General features: G+C 35.1%; 1 protein-coding gene across 1 annotated transcript in view; it reads left to right on the top strand.

Moving 5' to 3' along the window:
- The window catches only part of LOC123666440 (collagen alpha-1(I) chain), a 44,052-nt gene extending 18,501 nt beyond the window's left edge, over positions 1 to 25,551 (top strand). Inside the window, exons 4-20 of the mRNA XM_045600531.1 lie at positions 3,552 to 3,682; positions 10,435 to 10,599; positions 11,341 to 11,469; positions 11,942 to 12,328; positions 12,526 to 12,649; positions 12,966 to 13,582; positions 13,670 to 13,790; positions 14,310 to 14,428; positions 16,189 to 16,351; positions 18,236 to 18,334; positions 18,741 to 18,851; positions 21,594 to 21,752; positions 22,232 to 22,346; positions 23,191 to 23,327; positions 23,567 to 23,769; positions 24,007 to 24,340; positions 24,424 to 25,551. Coding sequence (XP_045456487.1) covers positions 3,552 to 3,682; positions 10,435 to 10,599; positions 11,341 to 11,469; positions 11,942 to 12,328; positions 12,526 to 12,649; positions 12,966 to 13,582; positions 13,670 to 13,790; positions 14,310 to 14,428; positions 16,189 to 16,351; positions 18,236 to 18,334; positions 18,741 to 18,851; positions 21,594 to 21,752; positions 22,232 to 22,346; positions 23,191 to 23,327; positions 23,567 to 23,769; positions 24,007 to 24,340; positions 24,424 to 25,169 — 3,860 coding nt within the window. The 3' untranslated portion in view covers positions 25,170 to 25,551. The remainder of the gene's footprint in view (positions 1 to 3,551; positions 3,683 to 10,434; positions 10,600 to 11,340; positions 11,470 to 11,941; positions 12,329 to 12,525; positions 12,650 to 12,965; positions 13,583 to 13,669; positions 13,791 to 14,309; positions 14,429 to 16,188; positions 16,352 to 18,235; positions 18,335 to 18,740; positions 18,852 to 21,593; positions 21,753 to 22,231; positions 22,347 to 23,190; positions 23,328 to 23,566; positions 23,770 to 24,006; positions 24,341 to 24,423) is intronic.
- Positions 25,552 to 26,600: the final 1,049 nt, after the last annotated feature.

The following is a 26,600-nucleotide window of genomic DNA, read 5'->3' as shown; positions in this document are numbered from 1 at the left end:
TTGTGTTTCACTCGGAATTGATAACCGTGGGAAGCCTCTCCATTCCAAGAACAATAATATTTAATTCTCAGTAACTATAAAATACAGTTTAAATTGGCTTGTTTAATAAGAGGCTCATATAAAATGCCTCTGGGAAATACCATAGTCTTGGGTAGTACATGTACGATGTACTTTTTTTTTTTTATTCTATACCTCCGATATAGTGGTCGGAGCGTGTTTTCTGCTATTAACTCTTTCATTCCAGTTCTCGCTTTCATGCCTCTCGTACTTTCATGCCGCATACTTGTTCTTTCTTTCATTCATCTCTTTCTCACTCGGGGTTGGTTCCCCACTACTGTTTGGCCTACTTTTGCTTGGCTACTTACTATTTAATTTCATTTAACTCGGGTAAATAATTGTACACAGTTTAGTTTTTAAATGATTTTAGTTTTACAGGGCTGTTAATTTTTGCTTTTTGTTTTAGTACAATATGAATTTTGTCTTGGTGATGTTCATCATCTCCACTACAAACTTTTTTAAATTTTACTGCGTTTTTATTAATACAGTTTTATTCTATCTTACACACTTGTACGATGTACTAAAACGTTACGTTACTTAGTAAGGTACGAAATGTAATAGTACCAAACGTCAGTCGCTATTCGGACCTAATCGAACTAATCGTACACTGTAACAGTACTATCAACTGTATAATCTATGTTACTTAAACTACGTTCATCGCGGTCCGACGAGTTTGTATTGTACGTCTATAGGTCCGAGTATCACACTGTCCGATTGTCCAACTGTCTGACTGTCCGAGATGATGTTATTCGTACCTTCGTACGACGTTCGAAAGAACGAGTTACATCGCTTCGCGCATTCTATTCATTTCGTGTTTTAATGTACCTTTTTTAATCAAAGTTTTATGAATATAACGTAAACTAATTCCTTTTACATAAAAGTATTTTTTTTTTGTTATATTATATTGTTTAGCGTGGGTAAGTAAAAATTGAGAATTTTAGTGATTAAAAAAACCTATTAAATACACTTTATTTATTTATTTATTTATTCAAAAAACCAACAGCTTCTTATATACTATTCTTATCATAAAGCATATAACAAATAATTTAGCCAATAACAGGCTTTCCTAAAGTTAACAAATTGGTATTATGGAGATATCGTTGAAAAAAAAGAAAACAACAGTCACAATCAGTACATTCTGATACACAAAAAAAAATGCTTATAAGAGAATTTCTAAATTGAGATGCAGTTAACTAACACTTAACAATATACATATATAAATACATAGTAAAAGAGGCATATATAAAGAGAGTTACACATCGTACTTATACAGATACATAATATATACTTATAGTTTATACATTGTTACGGTGACTCACTTTTACGTAAAAGGAATTTGCTTACGTTATATTTATGGAAATCAAATAATTTTTATAATGAGGTTTGTTATTTCACAATCATATCTTAAGTGCTAGAAGACAAAAAAAAACAAAATGATGAAAAAAAAAGTATTTCGACCATTATTTTGTAGCCAGGTACTATTTATTATCATTTGGTCACTAATAGTACTAATAAGTATTAGTACTAATAAGGTGTACTAGTACATTTTTCGAATTGTACGAATATAGTGCGCACCTGACAACGTCCGATTAAACCAAAGACTAAAGTACCATTTATGTAAACTTAAATTTAGGTACAAACAATGTTACAAACCTCAAAACTCGTATAATTTAAGTTTCATGTGCTAAAATAGGATAAATCGGGAGAATATACCCTAAAATCATTTTATTTATTATTACTATTTTATTATTTTATTTATTAGTACTACATCCACGGACAGTACCAATCAACGCGAAAACGCTTTACATTGTTTAAATTATCCGATTGTCTCTTTTCAATGGTCGATATGCATTATTTGTGGCCGATACTTCGACACCTTTCATGCGCGACTCAGAAGGGAAGCTAGATGTGTCTCATGCGCGACTCAGAAGGGAAGCTAGATGTGTCTCATGCGCAATTAGTTTGGATTATAATTATTGAAATATAGTTCTAAATAAGTAATTGTATAAATTAAAATTGCTATGGCAATAACCCGACGCAAAACGTATATAAGAAAAAGAGGTAGAAAAAAACGCTGTGAGTATTTTTTAATTACTACGAGGTTTTTTTATTTACTAAAAATATATTTTAGACATAACTCCACTGTTTAACAAAAGTTTATAATTTGAGAAAATCGAACATTGTGGATTGTGTGCACCAACCTGCAGTGGAGCAGCGTGGTAGTTGATGCTCCTATCCTACTCCTATATGGTGAAAGAAGCCTATGCGTAACAGTGGGAAGTTACAGGCTGAATCGTAAACATTGTTGTAAGGGCGTCTCGCGTTTTTTTTTTTAGTTTTAATCATATACTAACATAAATCTCTGTATTTGTAGCGAATGTTTATTTATAAAAAAATAGCCATAACAAAATGGCGTCAGTGATGTTTTGAAAATTAAAAAAAAAAGTTCTTATTTTCGCAAAGTAGCGTAGTAGTTTAAGCTCCTATCCTACTCCTATATGGTGAAAGAAGCCTATGCGTAACAGTGGGAAGTTACAGGCTGAATCGTAAACATTGTTGTAAGGGCGTCTCGCGTTTTTTTTTTTTAATTTTAATTATATACTAACATAAATCTTTGTATTTGTAGCGAATGTTTATTTATAAAAAAAAATAGCCATAAAATGGCGTCAGTGATGTTTTGAAAATTAAAAAAAAAGTTCTTATTTTCGCAAAGCAGCGTGGTAGTTTAAGCTCCTATCCTACTCCTATATGGTGAAAGAAGCCTATGCGTAACAGTGGGAAGTTACAGGCTGAATCGTAAACATTGTTGTAAGGGCGTCTCGCGTTTTTTTTTTTAGTTTTAATTATATACTAACATAAATCTTTGTATTTGTAGCAAATGTTTATTTATAAAAAAATAGCCATAAAATGGCGTCAGTGATGTTTTTAAAATTAAAAAAAAAAGTTCTTATTTTCGCAAAAAGTGAAATTTATTACAGCTTTTTCTTTAAATTTAATATTTTTAAAATAAACACGATTTAGTAACGATTAACAACAATTATGATTATTTAGTTTTAATTGTATAAAATGTCATAAATGATGCTTTGTCCTGAAAATGTATAAGAAAAAAATATATTTTATAATTAGAAATGTTTACTATTATAAAATCTATTTTACTATACTACAAAATATGTACTAACATATATTTTAAAGAAATATTAAATCTGTTAAACATATACACGTTGTCATTGGTTCAGATTTTTTTTAATAAACGAACATATAAGTAATATATAAATATATGTATATTAATAAATATAAATACTATGAATACACTCTGGGCAGAAATGGAACCCACACGCCCTGGTGGAGAAAACAGAGTCACTGCTAACTGTGCCTACAAGAAAGTCAATATTTTAAAATTTTGGTAGTAATTCTAACTTCAATAGCAGTTAGGTAGCTCTTGGTATTAAAATGTTAGTAAATCCAAGACACTGAATAAATGAATTTATTTTAAGGTGATCCAACAAAATCTCCACAATGTGAACTCGGAGGGCCTGGATCTCTGAAATCAGAACGGCTTTCATCAGATTCGAATGATATCATTGATCCTCAAACTGGTCTTAGAGGCTCAACTGGAAATATACAAGTAAGTATTTTTATTCAGTATTATTTAACAAGAAATGCATAAATTAAAAAATTTCAAAAAGCTCGACAAAAAAAAAATTTACATATATATTTATTTATTTATTTATTTATTAAGGTTTGCTAGCAGTTGTTACATTTATGATACATTACAATATTAATTTTATCATAGACTACATTTATAAATGTACAACTATATTAAAGCAAACACGAGATGCAAAATTATCCTGTTAATGTAACAATAGAAAAGAACTTGATCAAACAGTAGCAAGCACTCAGAAGATAATAAGGCATGATATTTTTTTTCTTTAAATTTTGTAGTGCCAAACAGTAACATATTATATTGTAAGAAAAATAATATCAAGATTAATGCGAAGAAATTTTATTAAGCCAGTATTTGACCAAGCCAAAATCGTTAAGTTTACAAGGAAATTCATCAGTGGAACTTAATTCATAAAATGAACTCAAATTACACTAAGCTCAGACAAGATATAATATAATAATATCTTTAATTTCACAAACATAGAAATATATCACAATGATAATGTGGCAACAATATCAGAAATAATGAGATTAGCATCTGTAACCGAACTAGGCATAGCCTGTATTTCGGCTATTATAATAATAATAAATATATATAATTAATCAAAACTTAGTCCATAGATAAATAAAATTCAATTTTCATACCTTAAAACGTAACATATCAAGTAAAATAATAAAAAAATTTATTAAAAAGAAAAAAATCTTATTGTATCTTTTTAAATAATAGAATATGGTCGTAATGTATCATTATGAAATCTGATAATAAGCCCTTTAATTTGATACCCATCCCCCAGGATATAAATATAAAAAAAAATTCTTATCTCAACAACAGTCTTTCTTAGTCAGTTAGGTTTTTTTTCCATGTTCAGAGACACTTGGATTATCAAGACGAACTATCGATATCTTAATGATATAAATATATATATTTAAGATATCATGGTGATGATGATTTTTTTTTTTGGGCGGTAGGTGAAAATTAGTCAACACGTTTTTTAAAGAGCTCCTCAAGTTTTATTAAATTTAATTATATTGTTGCATCTTTAATGCACATAATGCACTTTAACTTAACCTACCTACCAGCAGTTATCTCATTATTAAGTTTTGTACAAGAAACTGAAGTAAACTATACACATTTGTGTTATTTTATTTTTCTTCAATATTAATTACAAAATGGAGTCAATCCAGCACTCAATTGAAGAATTAACTCAACATTTTAACTTGAAGATGACAGAATTCCAACAAAATCTTCAGGCTTCGGGTCTTGCTTCAAGTTCAACATCAAATATAGCAGCTCAGTTCTCCGCTTTTCGCATATTTGTACTCTCTGCTCTAGAATCCCTTCAAAAACAAGTTGCGATTCTAACTAAGCAACAGGAACTTTTTGAAATGCGAAGCAGAAGGAAAATTCTGTTAGTGCATTGTGTTCCAGAAGAGAAGAAAGAAAACACAACTTGTACTTGTATTGCTATTAAAGCGTTAAGTGAAAACCTGAGTATGCCAGATCTTTCTTCCAATGATGTGAGTCGCTCTCATCACCTTGGCAAGCTAATTAATGACAAGCCATGGGCCATACTTCTTAAATTCAAAGATATTTCTATAAGAAACGACATATGGTTCAACAAAGCTAAGCTTAAAAATACAGGTGTTACTATTTCTGAATTCCTGACCAAGGAGCGTCATGAAGCATTTCTGTGTGCAAGACAACGGTTTGAATTATCTAAATGCTGGACCAAGGATGGTTTCATTATCATCTTTGGGACTGATGGCAATCGACATCGAATTTCGTCAAAGACTGAACTGGACAATATCTCTGGGTTTGTCAGTCAAGACCAAGTTGGTGCTTCTTCCTCTGTGAACCTTGTCCCTGATCAAAATCTCAAGCAAGGTAAAGCAATTCAAGTCGGCAGGCCCAAAAGGGCTGTAAAAAAATAAACAAATATTTATTAATATCTAAGATTTTTATTTTTGTGTTACCCACATTAGGAATTCTAAACATTTTTGAATATCATATCAAAAATTGACCGCTCCAGCGGGATTCGAACCCGCGTCTCCGACTGACCGTGTCGGCGCTCTAGCCAATTAAGCTATGGAACGATGTACCCGCTAGAGCGAAATTTTTGATATGATGATTTTTATTTTCGGTTTAAGCGAACCGTGGCGCCGTCTATAGTGAGTTCTTTACAGCGACCCGTAACTATTCAAAGTTTCATATTACAATGAAAATCTTTGACAGGAGACGACACCGTGCTATTTTTAATATCTAAGATTTTTATTTTTGTGTTACCCACATTAGGAATTCTAAACATTTTTGAATATCATATCAAAAATTGACCGCTCCAGCGGGATTCGAACCGACAAAAAAGACCACATCCCTTCAAAATTAAAAAGTAACAAACATCACAAACACCATAAAGCAAAAATCTACGTCGAAACTCTCAGTGTGCTTACATTGCATGATACATGCGCTCAACCAAATTAAATCGGATAGTCGTTCTCAGTGAAGTTAGAAGAACGGGTGAACGAATTACATCTCATCCAGTTTACCTATTCTGCCATATATGTGATACTCTGGACTAATATGGAGTAGGATTTTTTATGAAAAACACAATTTTGTAATAAAATCATCATATCAAAAATTTCGATCTAGCGGGTACATCGTTCCATAGCTTAATTGGCTAGAGCGCCGACACGGTCAGTCGGAGACGCAGGTTCGATCCCCGCTGGAATGGTCAATTTTTGATATGATATTCAAAAATGTTTAGAATTCCTAATGTGTGGGTAACACAAAAATAAAATCGTACATATTAAATAATAGCATGGTGTCCTCTCCCGTCAAAGATTTTCGTTGCAATATGAAACTTTGAATAGTTACGGGTTTCTGTAAAGAACTCACTATAGACGGCGCCACGGTTCGCTTAAACCGAAAATTAAATCATCATATCAAAAATTTCGATCTAGCGGGTACATCGTTCCATAGCTTAATTGGCTAGAGCGCCGACACGGTCAGTCGGAGACGCAGGTTCAATCCCCGCTGGAACGGTCAATTTTTGATATGATATTCAAAAATGTTCAAAAATTTCTCCCTTTGCGTACCGTATAAGTAGTAGTTTTGATTTTACCACCATTTTCTTTTTTAAATTATCAGTTAAGAAATGACCAGAGCGTCTCTTATGCGCTGCAGGTACCAAGTCATCTTTTAAAGTACGGGACATGGCTCTAGGTGCTATCTTCATCTCCGGAGATAAAATCTTTTGCTTTCGGTTGGATTTCTTCGAATTCTTTCCTCGCCTTTTTCGTACGAACGCTACCTGGACAGTCAGATCTTTTTCTGTCACAAACAGTGGAGGTTTCATTATACCTATTAATAGCTCGGTACACAAACATTTGACTTAATACCTAGCGTATGGAGAGTTTTAAAAATTGTATTTGGCTCCATACCTACTTTGTATAATGCAATCACAGCAATTCGGTTCTCTTGATCACCCCACTCTATTTTAATATCACAAAATATTTTATAACGTATTGGCGCGAAAATGACAAAATAAAATGAACATTCATATAAAAATGACAGATTCTAAATTTAGAATGTAATATTTTGCTTATTTTTAATTGTAACAGTATTTATGGTCAGGCTATATATTTTACTAGCTGTGCACCGCGGTTTCACCTGCGTTAATTTGAGGAAAGTAGTAGCCTATAACCTTCATCACTATATCTCTATATCTTCTAATGATTGTCCCATAAAAATTCAACACAATTATCTAAACAAAAAGAATTTGATCACAAAAAATTGTCGTATTTAATAAAAAATGTTTGGTTATTTCATATCTATCTGGGCGTTAGGTACTCGGACATGGTAAACATGGTTTTTCCCGCGTAAAACCCCGATTTAGCGGAAATTTCGGGATAAAAAGGAGCCTATGTTTGGCCCCCAACCTTTTTTGTCTTCTAATGACTATCCCATAAAAATCGGTTCAGCCGCTCCAAAGATAAGCCAACAGAAAGACGGACAAAAATTAGAGACTACGGTACGGTCCGTGAAATGATGATTATAATAATAACATAATAGTAACTACGAAAATGAAAAGAACGGATCGTCAGAGAATGTGTCTTAGTCTGGCATGCAAAACGTGCATTTCAAGACATGTGCAATAAATATGATTTGGTCCTAAATACAGCTCGACATTTCGAAATAGATAATATCGTGGCTCTGCGACTTGTCAAATCAAAGGGTTTGACGGTGCACACAATTTTTTATGTAAAGCTAGAACGTCAAGTTTAAATTTACCATCTAATGACCAGGAAATACAGGCACCACGCTTACTCAAAGAAATTTGTTCGTATACTGGAGCTAGTAAAAATCTGTATTCTTTAAGTAATTCCAAACACCTGTGTCTAATTTTTTTATTAGGCATAGCTTCTGCGCGCGACTTCGTCCGCGTGAAACAGAGGCGCGCGCAATACTTGATCATTATTTTGCTGCGATGTTTTTTTAAAACTGCGATATCTCCTGAGATACTCATTAAAATCGAATTTTGTAAAAGGCTATTATGTTTTAAATTAAATACTTGTGATGAATAACGTATTTATTTAGATAAGTATTAATATTATGTTTAGAAAAACATCTTTGCAAATAATGCATTATTTTAGAACAAACTTGGTTAGCATAAAAAAGGTCATAGTGAGCCAACCTTGAAAGATATATGCTGTCGCAGACTTTTTTTAGAACTTTTCAAGAGGATCAATTCTGTCATACATGATTTTTGCGAAACTTTAACTGTTTTCACAGCGCACGCAGCGGAAGCTCTCAAAAGGAAAAAAGTAACCCCGATTTTAAAACATTCTTCATTGGCGTTACGCTCCTTTTGGTCTTAGCGTGATGATATATAGCCTTTAACCTTCCTCGATAAATGGGCTATCTAACACATAAATAATTTTTCAAATCGGACCAGTAGTTTCTGAGATTAGCGCGTTCAAACAAACAAACAAACAAACAAACTCTTCAGCTTATAATATTAGTATAGATATATCTGGGTCAGCTTATTTCTCAAGAAAAACCTATACTCAAAGAGGCAGAAAGAAGAGTCGCAAACGCCTGTAAGAGGTACTGGGGCTTGGAAGAGGCAATGAAGGATAAAAAAAACTTTATATAAACATAAAAAGTAAAATATTTAATACTGTATACCTGTTCTTTTAGTGGCTGCTAATCATAGACTTTGAACAAAGATATTTACAAAAAAGCGTGCAACGTGCTAGCGTGCAATGGAGAGTAGCATGCTGAATATAAAGAAATGACATAAATGACGAAACAGTATAATTCGAAATAAAACAAAAACAATAGATGTGACATTAAAGATTAGAAGACTTCAATGGGAAAAGGAAGAACGCATAATAAAAGATCATGACAAATGGAGCAAAGTTGTAACAAGATGCTATGTCAGAGATAGTCAAAGGAAGAGGGGCAGACCAAATGAGAGGTGGGATGATTATATAACACAAGTGGCAGGCGTGATGTCTAACAGAGAGCTCAAGAGAGATATGAGTGGAAATATTGGAGAGCCTTTGCCGATTGGCAAACAAATCTGAAAATTAAAAAAAAAAACAACAACTAATTTCAGAGTAGGTTAAGTTTTCTGTTTTGTTTTTAACATCTACTATTAAACGAGCAATTCTTGTATATATAGAGAATCAGGATCTCGAAAAAGGCTCCAAAGATTTTCATGATATTTAATATGCAGGGCATTTCGGGGCAGATAAATAAATCTAGCTAGGATTCATTTTTAGAAAATGTCGCTTTATCCCTGTTTTTAGACAATGAAAAAATGGCTACAATATCGTTAGAATACGAAGGTAAATTTCGCATTTGTTAATAGAGTTGTAATAGCTCCGGTGGGAAATCGGCCTGTCGCGATCGACACAAAAGACCACGGTCCAAATCCTCAAATTTCCAGATAAATTATAATTTTTTCTTTTTTTTCTAATTCGTTATTTTTTACTTAAATAGCCAGTTCTTATTTTTTATTATTATGTCGATAAAATCGAAAAATATCATTCATATTTTATCATTATTATTTTTTAATACTTTTTTTTAATTTTTGATTTTCTATAATTGTCGGTAAAAAAAAATATTCATATTTTCATTACAGCCATCACAGCAGCCTTTCGCAGTCCACTACTAGACATAGGCCTCCACAAGTTCACGCCAAAGTTGGCGTGAACTGATGTGTTTTGCCCATAGTCACCACGCTGGGCAGGCGGGTTGGTGACAGCAGAGCTGGCTTTGTCGCACCGAAGACGCTGCTGCCCGTCTTCGGCCTGTGTATTTCAAAGCCAGCAGTTTTGGATGGTTGTCCCGCCATCGGTCGGCTTTTTAATTTCTAAGGTAGTAGTGGAACTGTGTTATCCCTTAGTCGCCTCTTACGACACCCACGGGAAGAGAGGGGGTGGCTATATTCTTTGATGCCGTAACCACACAGCATCATTCATATTTTATAAATATGTAATTCGTATTTAGATATGATTTCCATTAAACACGATTTACTAAAAATACCGACCTAAGCTCGGTTACCCAGCTAGCAACATAATATAATGTACCGAACATGTATTAGATTTTAGGTTAGATCTGAATAAAGGCTATATTGTTATTATTTTATGATAAATATATTTTAAATAAATTCGATCTTTTTTAACGTGTTCAACAATTTTTTTTAATAGGATGGTAATCAAAACTGTCGTAATCCAAATGGTCCAGAGAACATGGGATCATGTCGTATGGGTAATTCTGGATCCATGGGACCGGGAGTCTCTATGGGGCCTATGTCCAGCGAGGCCCAGTCCTTGCCATCAAATGTCATCAGTAAACAGTCTGGAAGTATGGAGGTAAAATTAAGAATATATATTTAATTTTGTATCTATCATAGACGAAAAGCTGATTTTTTTAAATCTAATATATTTTATATATCAATTATATTTATATTTAATAAATATATTTTTTAAATCGTTAATGTTTAAGCAAGTCGATTGGGTAAAACAATATATTTAATTACAACGAAGGTAAGACAAACATGTCGTAGGATCCAAGTAAAGTAATAAACACATGTTTCAATTGTTTTGTTTTGTAAGCCCAATGACACGTAATTGCGTAGGCAACTAATAGTCCTTTCGATTTCACTTTTGAAAATCTTGATCAAATTCTTGTATTTACTAAGTTACGTGCCATTACGATGGACCGAGTTAATTGTGTTAAAGAGGTAGTAAGAATGTATTTTTTCTTTTACATATTTATTGTATTAAGAAATCAGTTAGTCGTTGAAAAGAAATAAAAATTAATTTCATTACTTTATAAAATAAATAAAAGAATTTTCAGAAGTGTACGTTTTTATCTTTAACTATTGTATACTTTTAATTACAATGAATACTTAAAATTTATTTTCTGCTTAAGTAGCTATATAGTAATAGTTTTAAACAGATAGTAAAAAATTAAAAAAAAAAAATATGTATTAGTAATAAACTTATTAAGAATAAACGGAACGGTCGATTTTAAAATAAAAATAAAAATGTTTATTAAGAATACATTTAAAAAAAAGTATGATTCAAATGGTACTTTTCATATCTTCCCAGCAGCAGAGTCAAATCTTCGTTTTTTCAACGCTACTTGCAAATAAGGGTGCTGAAGCCGTCATATCAGGTCAACACCACTCCATCATAGCATACCACTGCGCTCAACCTGGTACTAAGAAATACCTCGAGGTAATTATTGTATTTATTTATCAATTACTAGCTGACCCGGAAAACGTTGTCTTGCCGCTAAACGCTATTAAGAAATAGGGGTTGGTGGTAGAAGGGTGAAAATTTAGGGTTGTATGTATTTTTTAATGTTGTATCATAAAAAAATAGAAATAAAAAATTTTGTCTAAAAAATAAAAAAAAAATTTAGGGGTAGGGCCGATTCTCATAGATACCGGATAAGCACAAAAAATTTCATCAAAATCGGTCAAGCCGTTTCGGAGGAGTATGGCAACGAAAACTGTGACACGAGAATTTTATATATTAGATATATTCCTATGTAATTAAACAAATTGTTTTTTGTATCCGTTTCATAATATTGTATGGTTATTTCATTATAGGAGTATAAAACTTTATTTAATATTGTAAACAAAATATTGGAATCAAATTAATTAATTATATTATTTGTAATATTTTTAATTTAATTTTTTTACAGAAACATCCACTAAAAATGGGTCAATTTAATAAACAAAATCCCGCCCAGTGGCTTAACAATCTTGCGATGGCTAAAAATCGAGGTGGTATGCGCGGTGGTCCGAATATGATGGGTGGACCAAATCAGATGGGTCACATGATGGGTGGGCCTATGGGGCCAAATATGGGTCCGATGGGGCACGGCGGGATGGGGCACATGGGACCTAATATGATGGGACCTAATCGTATGAGTGGTCCCGGTAATCAAATGATGATGATGAAAGGTGGACCTGGTCAAATGGGGCAGATGGGGCCGGGCATGGGACCGATGGATGGGTTTCCAGGGGGCACCCCGTCCTGTGGTGTCATGGACGGCCTCGGTGCTGATGGTGAAATGCCCTGGGACACCGTGAGTATTTATCAACAATTTAATTTCGGTATTCAGTATTTTTATTGGTTGAAATTCAATGAAATAAATTTTAAACAATATATTACTTGTTCTTTAGTTACCCTACTTAGTAGTTTATGAATAACAAAATACGAAAACGGCTGTTATAAGAAAATTCTTTTATCATATATGAATAAAGTAAGTTTATTAAATTACAGAAAAACTCCTCCGTAATGTCAAACGGTATGGCTAACGGTCCTACACAAATGCCGCCTTGTTCTGAAGCAGGAGCTGACAACAATTCGGGTGATAATAACCTTTCGTGTCAGCCTGGCCCTAAAGGTGAATATTAGTTTGTCCTACAGATGTATCTGGTTATATGTATATAGATATTTTTGAACTTTTTATTAATCAATATAATACTTGTTCGAAGAATTTCAATTATGCCTATTACAAAATGATTTTCTTTTAAAATAGCTTTTTTTTTCTTATTTCTACAGATAAGTTTGCATATATCTTCTTAGTAATTGTAAAACACTAAATCGTTTGTCTAGGCTCTTGTAAGGCTGCTCTAATAGAGTTTATTTTGGATTTGACATCATTTGCATGTTGGTGTTAAAGAATGTTTTTCCATGTTCAGCTCCAGTTTCGTCCGCAGGTGTTAAGATACCTGACGAGAATCTTACGCCCCAGCAACGCGCTCACCGAGAAGAACAACTCGCTACAATACGCAAAATGCAACAGATTTTGTTCCCAGAGAGCGGTAGCAACCCAAACCAGCAAAATGATGGTTCTCAGCCACCCTCAGACATTAATCCTCCAAATTCAACAGCTAACATGAATATGCCTTATCCTCCAATGTCTGCCCATGGACCAATGGGCTCCGGGCCTAATGGTCCTATGGTGTCTATGCCCAGTAGTATGAACAGTGGTCCTAATTGTACAATGTCTGGACCTATGGGTCCAAATGGCCCTATGGGACCAGGTGGGTCAATGGGTCCAAACGGCCCTATGGGTGGTCCAATGGGTAATATGGGTGGACCTGGCATGGGAATGGGGGGACATGGATCCATGGGGCCCAACGGGATGATGGGACCAAATGGACCAATGATGCCCGGAATGGGGCCTAACGGACCAATGGGTCCGAATGGGCCAATGGGACCGATGGGGCCGTGTGGGATGAAGGGTATTAGAGGTGCGTGTGGAGGACCGGATATGAAGTCTGGAATGTGTACAGATATGCATATGGGAAGAGGATGCGGTGGACCTATGGGTGTAAGTATTTCATACCTCATTTTGAATTATGAGTCAAACTAAATAGTAAATCAGGATATAAATAATCATATGTTAATAAACTTTCAGCGTATGCCAAATCCCATGGGTGGTATGGGTGGTCCAAAACCTTGTATGATGGGTGGTCCACACATGGGCCCTCGGATGATGCCCGGACCTAATCTCAATACAATGAACGGTATGTATTTTTGTACTTAATTTAATTATGAATTATATTTTAGTAATAACGTAAAGAAATTTAAGTATTTTTATTGTCATTATAACAATAACAATCGCTCTGATGTAGTTGGGCGTTGTAGGTGCCTAAAACACCGACCCTTGTCGGTTTCAATTCCCGCCCGGGAAGGATATTTGCATTAGCACAAATATTTCTTTCCGATCTGGTTGCTTGTTATTGTGGGTCTCCGCACCGAACCTCGGAGAGCACGTTAAGCGGGCGGTCCCGGTTGTTATTATAAATACTTGATAGCGATCGTTACTCATAGTGGGGAATATATCCGCCAACCCGCAGTGGAGCAGCGTGGTCGATTAAGCTCCAATCCTTTTTCCTACACAGAGAAAGAAGGCTATATCCATCAGTGGAATGTTACAGGCTGAATCGTCATAGATCGATCGTCATAAGTAAAATGTAGATTATCGCTATTAGATATAGATTTTAGATATTAGATCATTGTAGTATATTATTGTTTTATTTTTTATACTTTCATAGGTGGTATAATGATGGAAGGTGGAATGATGGGAGGTATGGTACCGCATGGAGACTGTGGACCAGATCATCACATGAATGTCAACGGTCCCATGTGTGACGACTATGGTCGCGGCAGAAATGTAAGTAGTCCACATTCTTGTAAACATTGAACACTGTATGTTGTAAAATTAAGTGGATGAATAAACGAAGATGTATGGTTTAGATTAACACTTGGGAATAGGTTGCGTTTTTCACGAGTTCAAGGGTAAAAATGCAGTCTTGGTAAGCAATATAGTTTGTAGATATACATTTTTTTGTTTATTTAAAAATATTACTGATTTTACTTTATTTTAGACCATTATTTTAATAATAATACTCTTTATTGCACACCATCAAAAGTAACAACAATAAAAAAAACATAAAATGAAAGATATACAAAGGCGGTCTTATCGCTCAAAGAGCGATCTCTTCCAGACAACCTTTGGGTATAGGACACGAAGTAGAAAATGCAGTTAGGAAGTAAACAAATAATTGGTGTGCGAATTAGAATAATTGAATAAAGTACAAATAGATAATATATAATAATAAACATACATAATACTTAGATTACATTACTTGTGGTATACTAAGCCACATAAATTTATCTTTCTGTATAGTTAGTATTCTACAGTTTGAATATATATCAACTAGCTTTTACCCGCGGCTTCGCTCGTATTGATTTTTTTTTATAAAAGTATCTTATATTACTTCTAATACCTCCAAGAATATGTATACAAAGTTTCATGATGATCGGTTAAGCAGTTTTTGCGTGAAAGCGTAACAAACTTAAGGATTTTGGTTTTTTATTCATAGTAAATACAAATAATGTGACAATAATATTAATAGGGTCGACTTTTTTTCTAGACACAGGCGGTTTTGTTGTAAATTTTATTTTTGATGTCTTTTACCGACCATTTCACATAAACGAAATATAAATTTGTTGCCTTTTATGCTCGATGCTCAATTAATTATAGTTTTTTTTTTTTTTCGTAATCCTGTACCTCTACTAATTCTTAGCAAAAATATTCAATATATTATTAGGTTTTGAAATAATTTTAGTAATATGCTAGCGTTAAATATTTGAACATAAAATGAATTTTATATTCGTCTATGGCTTATTAATATTGTTCATTCATTTGCTCTTTGTGTCACTTTACTATTATTATTACTCTATTGTCTGTGGTCGGAAGAACGCCATATTTGTTTACTATTTAAGACTATTCCAAAAAAAAAAAAATAGAATATACATTATTTTGGTATGTGTGAGGGTAAAGCAATTGAACTATTTTACTTTTTGGTATTTGAGGTGAGGTCTATAAAAGCAGTTATCTATCCAGACAAAACTAGTGGATTTGTTATGTCCTCACACAGATAGGGTTTAATCGTATCTTTAATATTAGTAAACCAATGGGACATTTGTTCCCCTGCCCAATTACACGGTTAAACTACTCGACACTTTAATTTTATATGTACTTTAAGTAGTACTAAAGTTGTAAGCTTAAGTAAGAAGGATATCCTGAAAATAAAATTAAAAATGGATAGATTCCTATCATAAAAAATTACTTTTTCATTTATATTCTAACTAAATTGACCGATGGTTTCGTCAGCCTTCGTTAGTTGGTCTGCTTCTAAATCATAGTATTATGCTTTTTACCTCGCTAAATGAAAATGCCTTCAAATTTAAAAACATTAACATTAATATGAGTAAACTCATCCCTTCCTCAGATTAACCTCGTCTAAACATATTATGAGCTGAACGTGTGCTAGCACAGTTAGTTTTATACTATTGAAACAGTTGTTTAGCTTAATTATTTTACTATAGAAATGAGATACAGCGTCAGTAACTATGTTCGTGGGGCAGATGGGTCCCGGTGATCCCGGCGGGCTGGGTCCAGGTATGGGGGGAATGGCGGGGATGGCGGGCCACAAGTCGGCGCGTAGCCCCAAATCACCGCCCGGCGACATCGACTGGCAGAAATTACACCATCAGTTCTTTGATGAAAAGAACATGGACAGTGAACTTGGTGAGTTAACTCGTACATTCTACTAAACTTGTGTTTTTAAATTTAATTTGTGTTTTTTAACTTCAAAAAAAGGGAGGAGGTTCTCAATTCAAATGTATTTTTTTTGTGTGTTGCCTCAAAACTTCTGGGCAGACGGATTTAGATGATTCTTTATTTAATCGAAAACTGGTACTTGTTCTCTGGTCGCATTTAAATTTGATCGATATCTATGATCGATAATATATAATAACGCGTATTTACTTGACTATTTTTTAACCAACTTCGAAAAAAGGAGGAGGTTCTCAATTCGACTGTATTTTTTTTTTATGTATGTTACTTCAGAACTTTTGACTGGGTGGAGCGATTTCGACAAATTTTCTTTTAATGGAAAGGTGGTGTGTGTCATTTGGTCCCATTAAAATTTATTTGAGATCTAACAATCACTTTTCGAGTTATATCTAATAATGCGTTTTTACTTGACGTTTTTACTTCGTCGACCTACGTTGTATTATATTGCATAACTTTCTACTGGATGTACCAATTTTGATAATTCTTTTTATGTTAGAAAGGAAATATCCCTTGTTTAGTACCGTGATTAGGAAACCAGGATCTGATGATAGGATCCCAGAGAAATCGAGGGAAACTCTGGAAAATCCGCAATAATTTTTTACTGAGTGTACCGATTTTGATAACTTTTAATTTATTCGAAAGCTGATGTTTATCATGTAGTCACATATAAATTTCATCGAGATCTAATTACAACTTTTTGAGTAATCTTTGATAAATTCTATATTAAAGAAAAAGTAACAATTAATAACAAAAGTTTAAATATATATCTCTGTATGGTCGTATAAATAAGTACCAATAAAAAGTCCTCTTGCTAATATAAATATTTCTTACATAACAATAATAACGCAGACACTATCTGATCTATTAAAATGGGTAAAGGATGTCTGTGTTATAAAATATTCCATGCTTAATCACAGGTTACTTACGTTTAAAAAAAAATGTAAAAAGAGATCAATTTATTAATATGGATATGTTCCATTATTTACGAATATTTTTTTTTGTTTTACCTCATCATCATCATCATCATCATCATCATCATCATCATCATCATCATCATCATGATTTACCTATAACTTACGAACTTAAATTTTTTATTTAACTGATCTACATATATCCGGTCTTGGCTTTAAGTTATTTATTTCAAATCTTTGCTTGTATTTATAGATTAACGTGAAAGATATTAGGTTTAATGGACGTATGTTACGATTTTACATACCTGAGCCAAATTTCGTTTTAGATATAAAGCAACGTGAACTTTAAGATTTACATCGTCTTAGGATTACCTAACCTAATCTTTTATAGACTAGCACTTGATAATTAAGGATTTGTTGTAATATTCTTTATGTATAAAGTATTAACCATATCGAGATTTGATAACTGCTGTTTGAGTAATCTCGTAAATCCGGTCTGGTATAGTGGGGCGTGTGCCAATAACGCGCCTTACAACCCGTGGTTTGCGGGAGCTCAGTATGGATACTTGTATTTATACAAATATGTATTTCCGGTCTGGTCGTCTGTCCTTGTGAGTCTCCCCACCGTGTCTCGGAAAGCACGTTAAGCTGTCGGTCCCAGTTGTTATCATATTATATATACACCTGACAGCGATGGTTACTCATTGTAGGGAATATATTGCCAACTCCCAGAGGAGCAGAGTGATGGATTAAGCTCCGACCCTACTCCTTCATGGAGAAAGAGACCTATGCCCAGCAGTGCGATGTTACAAGCTGAATCGTATCGTTATGCACATTAAAAAAAATCATTTCTGTGAAGAGACCCGCAATGATACATTACTAATATTGTGTTGTTTATATTTTTAATTTTTTTTTAAATGTCCAGGTACGCAAGTAAAATCTCCATGTTCAGAACGTGGTGGTTGTTTACCGCCTCCGCCTTATGGTGCGTCACCTTTACACCGTTCCGCCTCTGTGCCTATAGGTATGTTATTGTTTTGTACAAAGATATGGATATAGCCTTAACTATTGAAATAGAAAATGTTACTGTTCTTAAAATTACCGTTGACGAATTGTGAAAATAGTAAGTAACTATTCAGCTCGACTACAGAGAACCTGAACTAATGGCTCAATCTCAATTATTCCCGCTTTAATATAATCACATCACGAAGGTCAATTATGTCTGGTGTATCAAAGAAAATAACTATGCGGAGTGAAGGTAGTAGTTGCAAAAATGCTATCATGTGGTTCTTCCTTCTGTTTACACAATACATTCTCTGCAGCTACACTAAACACTAAAAAAGTTCACAACGTAAATAACGTGTGGGTCACACTACAAATCCGACGTCTGGTAAAATAGTAATTGAACGAATAATATTTGTGGGCACCAGCCACCCAGTCCCCGTCGCAAGGCGCCGTGATGCCGATGTCGGCGGAGGCGTCCCGCGCTGGCTCCGCCTTAAGCAGCCCGGCGCATTGCAAGCAAAAATCAGACGCGCCAGGTCAGTGTTACTAATACTTGTAATTATCTATACACACGCACACGTTTTAGTTAGATTTATGATAGTTATAATATACACACTTCCATATTTACCTAATATACGAGTATATATTCAGATGATACGTGACGGTCATTTTTATATAGACTTGAAAACATTGTAGATTCGCGTATAGAAAAATATATATTTTTGTTTATATAGGTGAAAAACATATGAGCGATTCCTAGATTTTTAAGTAAAGAACAAGAATGTTCTATTTTTATAATTAGTCCTGCCATGATTACATATTTAGTGTGTATTAATTTTATATAATCAAATTTAATTAGATTTAAAATAATTAATTCGAATGTTATGAGTTAAATTTTTAAGTGTCCTTTTTATAATGCTGGACAACCTACTGCCTAGAAAGGACTATGCTCATGAAGTATGAGAATAAAACCCAGGCCCGGCGCAAAAGAAATGTAACTCAAAATATAGGTAAAAATAAGTAATTAAATATTACATAGGGGGCATCATCGAAATCAGTGGCTATATGTGTGAAATTGCTATTCGAATTTTAACATCTGCGCCACATTGCTACTCGAGATTTTATAGGTAACATAATGTATTGTAAAAATAAACAGATACAGTTGTGGTTTAAGAATGTATATAATGACATTTTTATGGCAACTTCTCTACTATCCCAACTACTTTTACAAGATAATAGGATGATAGAACTAAAAACACGATATGAATGTACTTGTCATTTTAATAATTACGCTTAAAAGTCATCGATTCTCTATGTCTAACACGATATGATCCAAAAATGATGCGGGATGCGCGAACTGCTCCTCATGTCTAGCCCACTCTAAGTAATATAAAACGCTCATGACGTGGGCGCAACAGCCCAATGTTCTCCTCCCATGAATACAGGAGCAGTAATATCCTGATATGCCATTTTCCCTTTTATAAAGAATGTAGGTGTAATAGATCTTGCTTCTTACGTGCCTCGATTGTATGCGACATCTTATTAAGACACAGTTTTCATCATTAATGTGTATTAACTCGGGATGACGAAAAATTTCAAGTTCATAAACACCTGTTTTCTTGATATGCTCACTGTAATAAGAGTGGGCGATTTTCAAGTGATACGTGCCCACAGCATTCAAAATCAAATCTTCATGTGTTAGTCTTGGGAAGTCTGCCAATTCAGGAAGATCGGCTTGCATTCGTATAAACGCCACCCTTTGTCGATTTAAGTTGTGTTCAAGCACATAATCACATAAATGATTGGGATTATTTACATTTTTTATTATATCCATGAATTGGTTTGTGTACCTACTGTCCTCGTAGGGCTCTTGAAAACAGTTGATAATGGCTGCGGCTATCTTAAAATCCTTCATGGTGTTTGGTAAAGTGCGATTAAATACTTTGTGTCTAAATATTTTAAAGTCGCGCTTGAATCGACCGTTAATTGTCTCTACGACCCATCTGCATAATGTGACTCTTCTTGATTTATTTGCCAGATCAGTTGTCAGCTGACTTTCACCACGTGTTACAGACAGGGGTACATGTGCAACATAGCCATATGACTCTAGAAGAGGAATACTATCACGAAATCCTCTGTCCAATATAAAGACGTCACCTTCTTCCAAAAAAATAATTAATCGGAGCCTCTTCCATAGGACCGTCGTGGTTTTGTAAAATCTGCTGCATTATTGATGCGTCAGAGGTTGTTGCATCGTATGGTCCTGTAACGTCTATAATGTATCCGTTCCCACATACTATCATAAACGGTCAGGTCGGATCATCATAAACGGTGGATATCATAAACGGTCGGTATCATAAACGGTCAGATCGCAACGAATACTGTCGATGGACTGCGCGGGCGACGCGGCACTCGCGCACGAAGTGAGAAGCCTATAACTGGCTCCGACAACGTGTGAATGAGACAGAGAAGTCGCGCTTTCGACCGACGACCGATGGTTACTTGGTTACTTGTTTGTTTTTTCAGATAGCACTTTAATTAAACTATAAGTTCCAGCTACCCCTGTAAAAATTCAAATTTTTACAGGGGTAGCTGGAAATGGCAATGGAATGGCAATTTCATACATATAGCCATTGATTTCGATGATGCCTCCTATGCAGTATTTCATTACTTATTATTACCTATAATTTGAGTTACTTTTCTTTTGCGCCGGGTCTGGGTTTTTTTTGAGCATTGTCTTTTGTGTTTAATTTAAAGTTATTGAAATAGTTCGACTGCTCTTAGATATATTGGACAAATTTTACATATAAACCAATGTGACTAAAATACCAATAAGAATATTATTATATTATACTATTACCCTCTCAAGAAAGTTTTCTCCTATACTACCATAAACACTACATATTCATATGATACACACATAACACATAATTAACGTTTACAGTAAAAAAGTAGAAGCCATAGAAGTAGAAATGCATGTTGTTATTTTATCTGTGTTAGACATTTTCCCAACCACAGTATTTTTTTTATTTTTTTTCCAATCATCTATTTAATAAGTTTGGTTTGAAGTGCACTTTGTTTAATTTTTTTTCTGTAGTTGTAATGCGTATTTTTTGTTTTCCCCTTCCCCCGCAAAACGCTTGACCGCTTGAAATCCCAACGTGTGATGAAATAACAACGTCACATAAAAACGTAACCGCCGATACGCGATATTGGACCAAACACGATACACGATATATCATTGGACGAAACGTTGGACAAAATTTGGCCAAAAATAGAGATATTAGAGAAATTAGACGACGGTGTGTTCGTCCGTACGCTCCAATGTTTGGCGGCGCAGCAACAGAAGAATCAACAGGGAGGCTCGCACTCGAAGGAACCGAGTTTGATGCCTGTGCCGTCCCCGCAACAAATATCTTATCTCAACCAGTTCGAAGGTAACTAATATGCCGTTGAAGAAAATAATTGAAAAAAAAAATCATTAAGAACTTATATTGGATGATATGTTTAAATTATTTTCATTCACGGTATAAAGTTTGTGCTATGTGATGACGCTTTTTTGTGTTTTGTTTCAATTTGATCATGAAATAATGGCCAAATGGAATTTGTAAATGTTTTAAAAAATAAGTAATATAATTTAAATACTGGCCTGCTTTTGTATCACCAATGTAATATTTACTTTTGATAGATTATCAAAAGTTAATATTACTATAGTTGGTTCATTTATGTTTAACTTTACAATATTGCAATGTGTGTTTCATTTTGGTGGTGGTTGGTGAAAATGTGCTAACATACTTTCATATTCTATGGCTAATTGTTCTTTCTGTGTATGTATATCTCTATCGACAAGATAATAAACTCATCTGATAATAAACTCATCATCATCATTATTGTAATATATGTTTTTTTGGGATAGGTCAAGAGTTGACGATACAGAAACAGCCCAACACTTCCTTGAAGGACAACGGACCGCCTTCAAACAGTGGCGGACAAACATCCCAGTCTAATTCAAATCAAAAATCACCTGCTGGGTAATTTATTATTAATTATTTAAAACTTTAAAGATGAGGAAATACAAAATTATAACTTAGAAAGGCGCAAAGGCGGCCTTATCACTAATAGTCATCTTTCACAGATATAATATGACTATATTATGTAGAAGTTATTTATTTTTGTGTTAATGAATTTAGGGTTAAAAATTAAGTATTAACGGTCAGTCAAATTTGCAGTTTTTTTGCATTTAAACCACCAATTTCATGTTACTTTATCTATTTTGAACTTATTTATATAGTTTTAAGTTACTGTGTACACTATATAAATTTGTCGATATCATCACTTCAGCCTATTGAAGTCCACTGCTGGACTTAGTCCTCCACAAGTTCGCGCCAAAACTAGCGTGAACTTATGTGTTTTGCCCATAGTCACCACGCTGGGCAGGCGGGTTGGTGACCGCAGGGCTGGCTTTGTCGCACCGAAGACGCTGCTGCCCGTCTTCGGCCTGTGTATTTCAAAGCCAGCAGTTAAATAGTTATCCCGCCACCGGTCGGCTTTATAAGTTACAAGGTGGTAATGGAACTGTGTTATCCCTTAGTCGCCTCTTACGACACCCACGGGAAGAGAGGGGGAGGCTATATTCTTTACTGCCGTAACCACACAGATAGATTTGTCGATATGTAGAAGTAAAATATGATAACCATAATACATATTATATACATACAGTATTACTTTGTTTAACTAAAATTTCTTTAAATAAATTTTGACATGTGTTTTAATTTTTTAGCTGTATTTTATTTCATTTTTTTTTTAGGTAATATTATTCAATTAATATATTTTTTTATATGCCTAATTGAATAACAAAAACTATTTTTTATTTAGAATGATGCCAGGAACACCAGAGCCACACTCATCATTGTCCGAACAGCGTGCAGGACGTTTCTCTATGGAACAAAGTCCCGGTTTTAACAACCCTCAGACACCCACATCGGCTGCGTCTAGCACTAAATGTGGTCAGGGTGAGCTTTCTAAATTTTAATTTTTTGTATAATAAACAAATTATACTGACTTTTGTAACTAAACAACTTGCTGGACTGCTTGCTGCTGGCTGCTACCATAACGTTATATAGCACATTTTTTTTTTCTGCTTTTAACAAGTTGAATTAATACAAGCATTTGAACAATGAAAAAGTCTTACAAGGATGCAAGATTTAGAATAACAACAGTATTTTTTTTTCTTTTTTGGGATTTATAACAGATGAGAAATCTCGGCCGAGTCCTTCATCAAATAGGTCCACTCAAGACAGCGCATCGAAGACACCTCAAAGGGAAGGTCGAGAGGGGCGTGAAGGGTCTTCGCTCAGCCAAGGGCCCTACGCTCCGTCCTCGACTGCTAAGAGTAGTTGCAGTGTCGTCTCAGCACCTTCACACTCAGATGACACCATGGCGTCTAACACTGAGGTATAATTAGATCTTTTTATGGTCTTATAACACGTATGCTGAATAGTGCATGTTGCATTTAGTAACGAAGTTTTATTTACTGTCTAGATGTGTTATCAGGTATGATTATTTATTGTAAGTACTAAAAAGAATTCTAAACGATTTACTTACCAATACACAAAAAGGCGTGGTAAATCCAAACTTCTTAATTGTAATGAATATTTCAAACAGTTATATAATGATTTCTCATTTTTGCAGACAACGTTGTCAGGTGGTCCTAACAGTACGAGTTTACCTGGTCCGTTCCCCGGTCCATGCAGTATGAACAGGCCAGACAACATTCCCATCAATCCAAACCAGGGCCCGAACGGCCCCATGGGTACTTCCACGTCATCCTTCGACCCCATCTCGTCGCTAGCTCAGATGTCACAGCAACTGACGAACACGGTGGGCGGCGGGGGGCCGGGGCCGGGGGGTCCCATGGGGCCGAACGGCGGCGGGATGGGGCCTTTCAGCTCAGGACCACATCACATGCAACATCACCACTCTATGCACCCGCATGGACATCCCCACATGATGATGAATGATTTAGGTAAGTTTCTGTTAAATTTTACATATTAACAACTCCTAACTTCCAAATCGATGTATTAAAATAATTTAATTTGTTACATTCAGGTTGTCACATGGATAATATGGGAGGTCCGGGTATGGGCGGACCGATGGAAGGAATGATGAGCGGCGGCGATTTTCCGTCGGACATGAATTTGAGTCCGAAAATGGGCGGGGGACCGATGGGTGGGCCGATGGGTCCAATGGGACCCGACGCATCCATGATGGGGCCCCGAATGGGAGGCGCAGGGAAGATGCCCCCCTTCAACGGTGCCAACGTTCAAGTGAAAGCCAGCGCACCCAATACTATACAGTATTTACCTACGAGGCCGCAAATGCCTTGCAACACTGGACCCCGGGGACCACCAAGTTTAGACTTCCTCCAGCGAGTTACGAACCCAATGCAGATGGATAACAAGGGTGTGCAATATTTCCCCGCGCGCGGAATGGACATGGAGGGCAACATGCGCGGTGTGATGCGCGCTCCCGGAATGCTTCGTATGCCGCACTATCCCGCAGGATTCAATTCTCCTCCCAAGATGGCCGGGGACCCGTTCGTATCCAACCCGATGTGCGGGCCCAACTTCCGGGTAAAAGGTGGCATGGGTGGGAACGTTCGAATGGGCGCTGCGCAGGCGTTGCCGCCGTCGATGGGCGGGCCCCCCGGCTTCAAGGGGCAGGGCTTTGCAGTGCCGTCCACCGCTGACCCCAACTACGCGGCGCAGTTCCACAACTTCCAACAGCAACTGTACGCGACTGGCAGCCGAGCCGCCCCCCACCCCGGCTACCCGCCCTACCAGCCCCCCAAGTGATGACCGACCCGCCGCGTGCGGCCCGCCTGTTAATACGACGCTCCCGACGAGCCGACTGTACTTAATGTATTACGATACGCCAGTGAACGAGAGATCAAATTGTTTAGTGTCCTTAATTAGTCCGTGTTATTGTGAGATTTGTTTGATACGGGAGATCGAATTTTTCTAATTTCGTTAGGTGTATTGGTATACCGATATCGCTTCTGTTCGACGATATATATTTCGTGAATGAATACGAGTTTTATTTTAACGTATGCGGAAGTTTGTACAAATTGTACAAATTTAGATGTGTTATCGTGTAGTCTACATAATTTAAAGTACATTTTTAGAAATATATTTGCGTATGGCAATAATAAATTTTATATTTTTTTATGTAATCAGACATGCCAGAATTTCAGTGTATTCGTTCCTTTACTTAGCTATTTTTATATATGATTCCTATGCACACAGATATCTAGTCAATTTTGAAATTAAATGCCCAGCCCTGTGTTGAAGTGTATGTGTTACAGTAGAATCCACAGTTTGGTCCCATTGAATTACACGAAAGTACATAATTGTTATGTTAAAATATTTTTGTCCATTTTAGGTTTAGAATTTCTTTTTAGGGAAATTGGTTTAATTTAATTATTTTGGCTGAGTGGCCAGTATAGCACCTGGAAGTAATGTACTAGTTTATTATATTAACGAATATTGAATTCGTTTTTGATCTGATAGCAATGTTTTTCTGTCTTCCATATCTTTAAACACAAACGTAATATTCTATTCTTACATTACGTTCATTTAACTTACATGTAAATGTCTAGATCATTTTATTGTAAAATGTATTCTCAAGTGAAACCTAATGATTTCGGGCCAGCCCCACTTTTAATAAAAGTACTTAAATTCTGATGCCATATTATTTGCCACATGAATTTAGTTTCGTGATATTTTATACTATCTTATTTATTTTATTATTTCTTTTATAAATGCCAATATAATTTCTTATGCTACACCTTATAGTACATAGGGCATGTAATAACGCTAGGCTAGTAATAGCACATTGTGGATTTCACAGTGGCCTTTTTTGTAATGCCTTTTTTACGGAGCGATGAACCCCGAGCTCACGCATATAGTTTGCTCACAAAATCTGAAATCCTTATGAGATTACTGTATATACAAGCAAGCAACGTAACTAGATCGATCGTTTTTCTTTCCGTCTCTCTTGTGAATATGTTTTTTTTTTTATATGTAGATCAGAATAAAATTAGCACAAAATATATATTGAACGTTTAGTAACGTTGCTTGTTAACTGTATCTACCCGAAGAAAAGGGCGTGGCAATCTTGCGAGATAAAAGCACAACAGTCCAGTAACAAACACCTGTTAGAAATTAGATAGTCTTAATTTAATTGTAATTATAATGTAAGGTAAAGAATGGTTCTTGTTTTAGGAT

The sequence above is a fragment of the Melitaea cinxia genome, chromosome 26 (assembly GCF_905220565.1).
Source record: "Melitaea cinxia chromosome 26, ilMelCinx1.1, whole genome shotgun sequence".
Taxonomy (NCBI): Eukaryota; Metazoa; Arthropoda; class Insecta; order Lepidoptera; family Nymphalidae; genus Melitaea; species Melitaea cinxia.
This window is presented reverse-complemented; position numbering and strand designations above follow the sequence as displayed.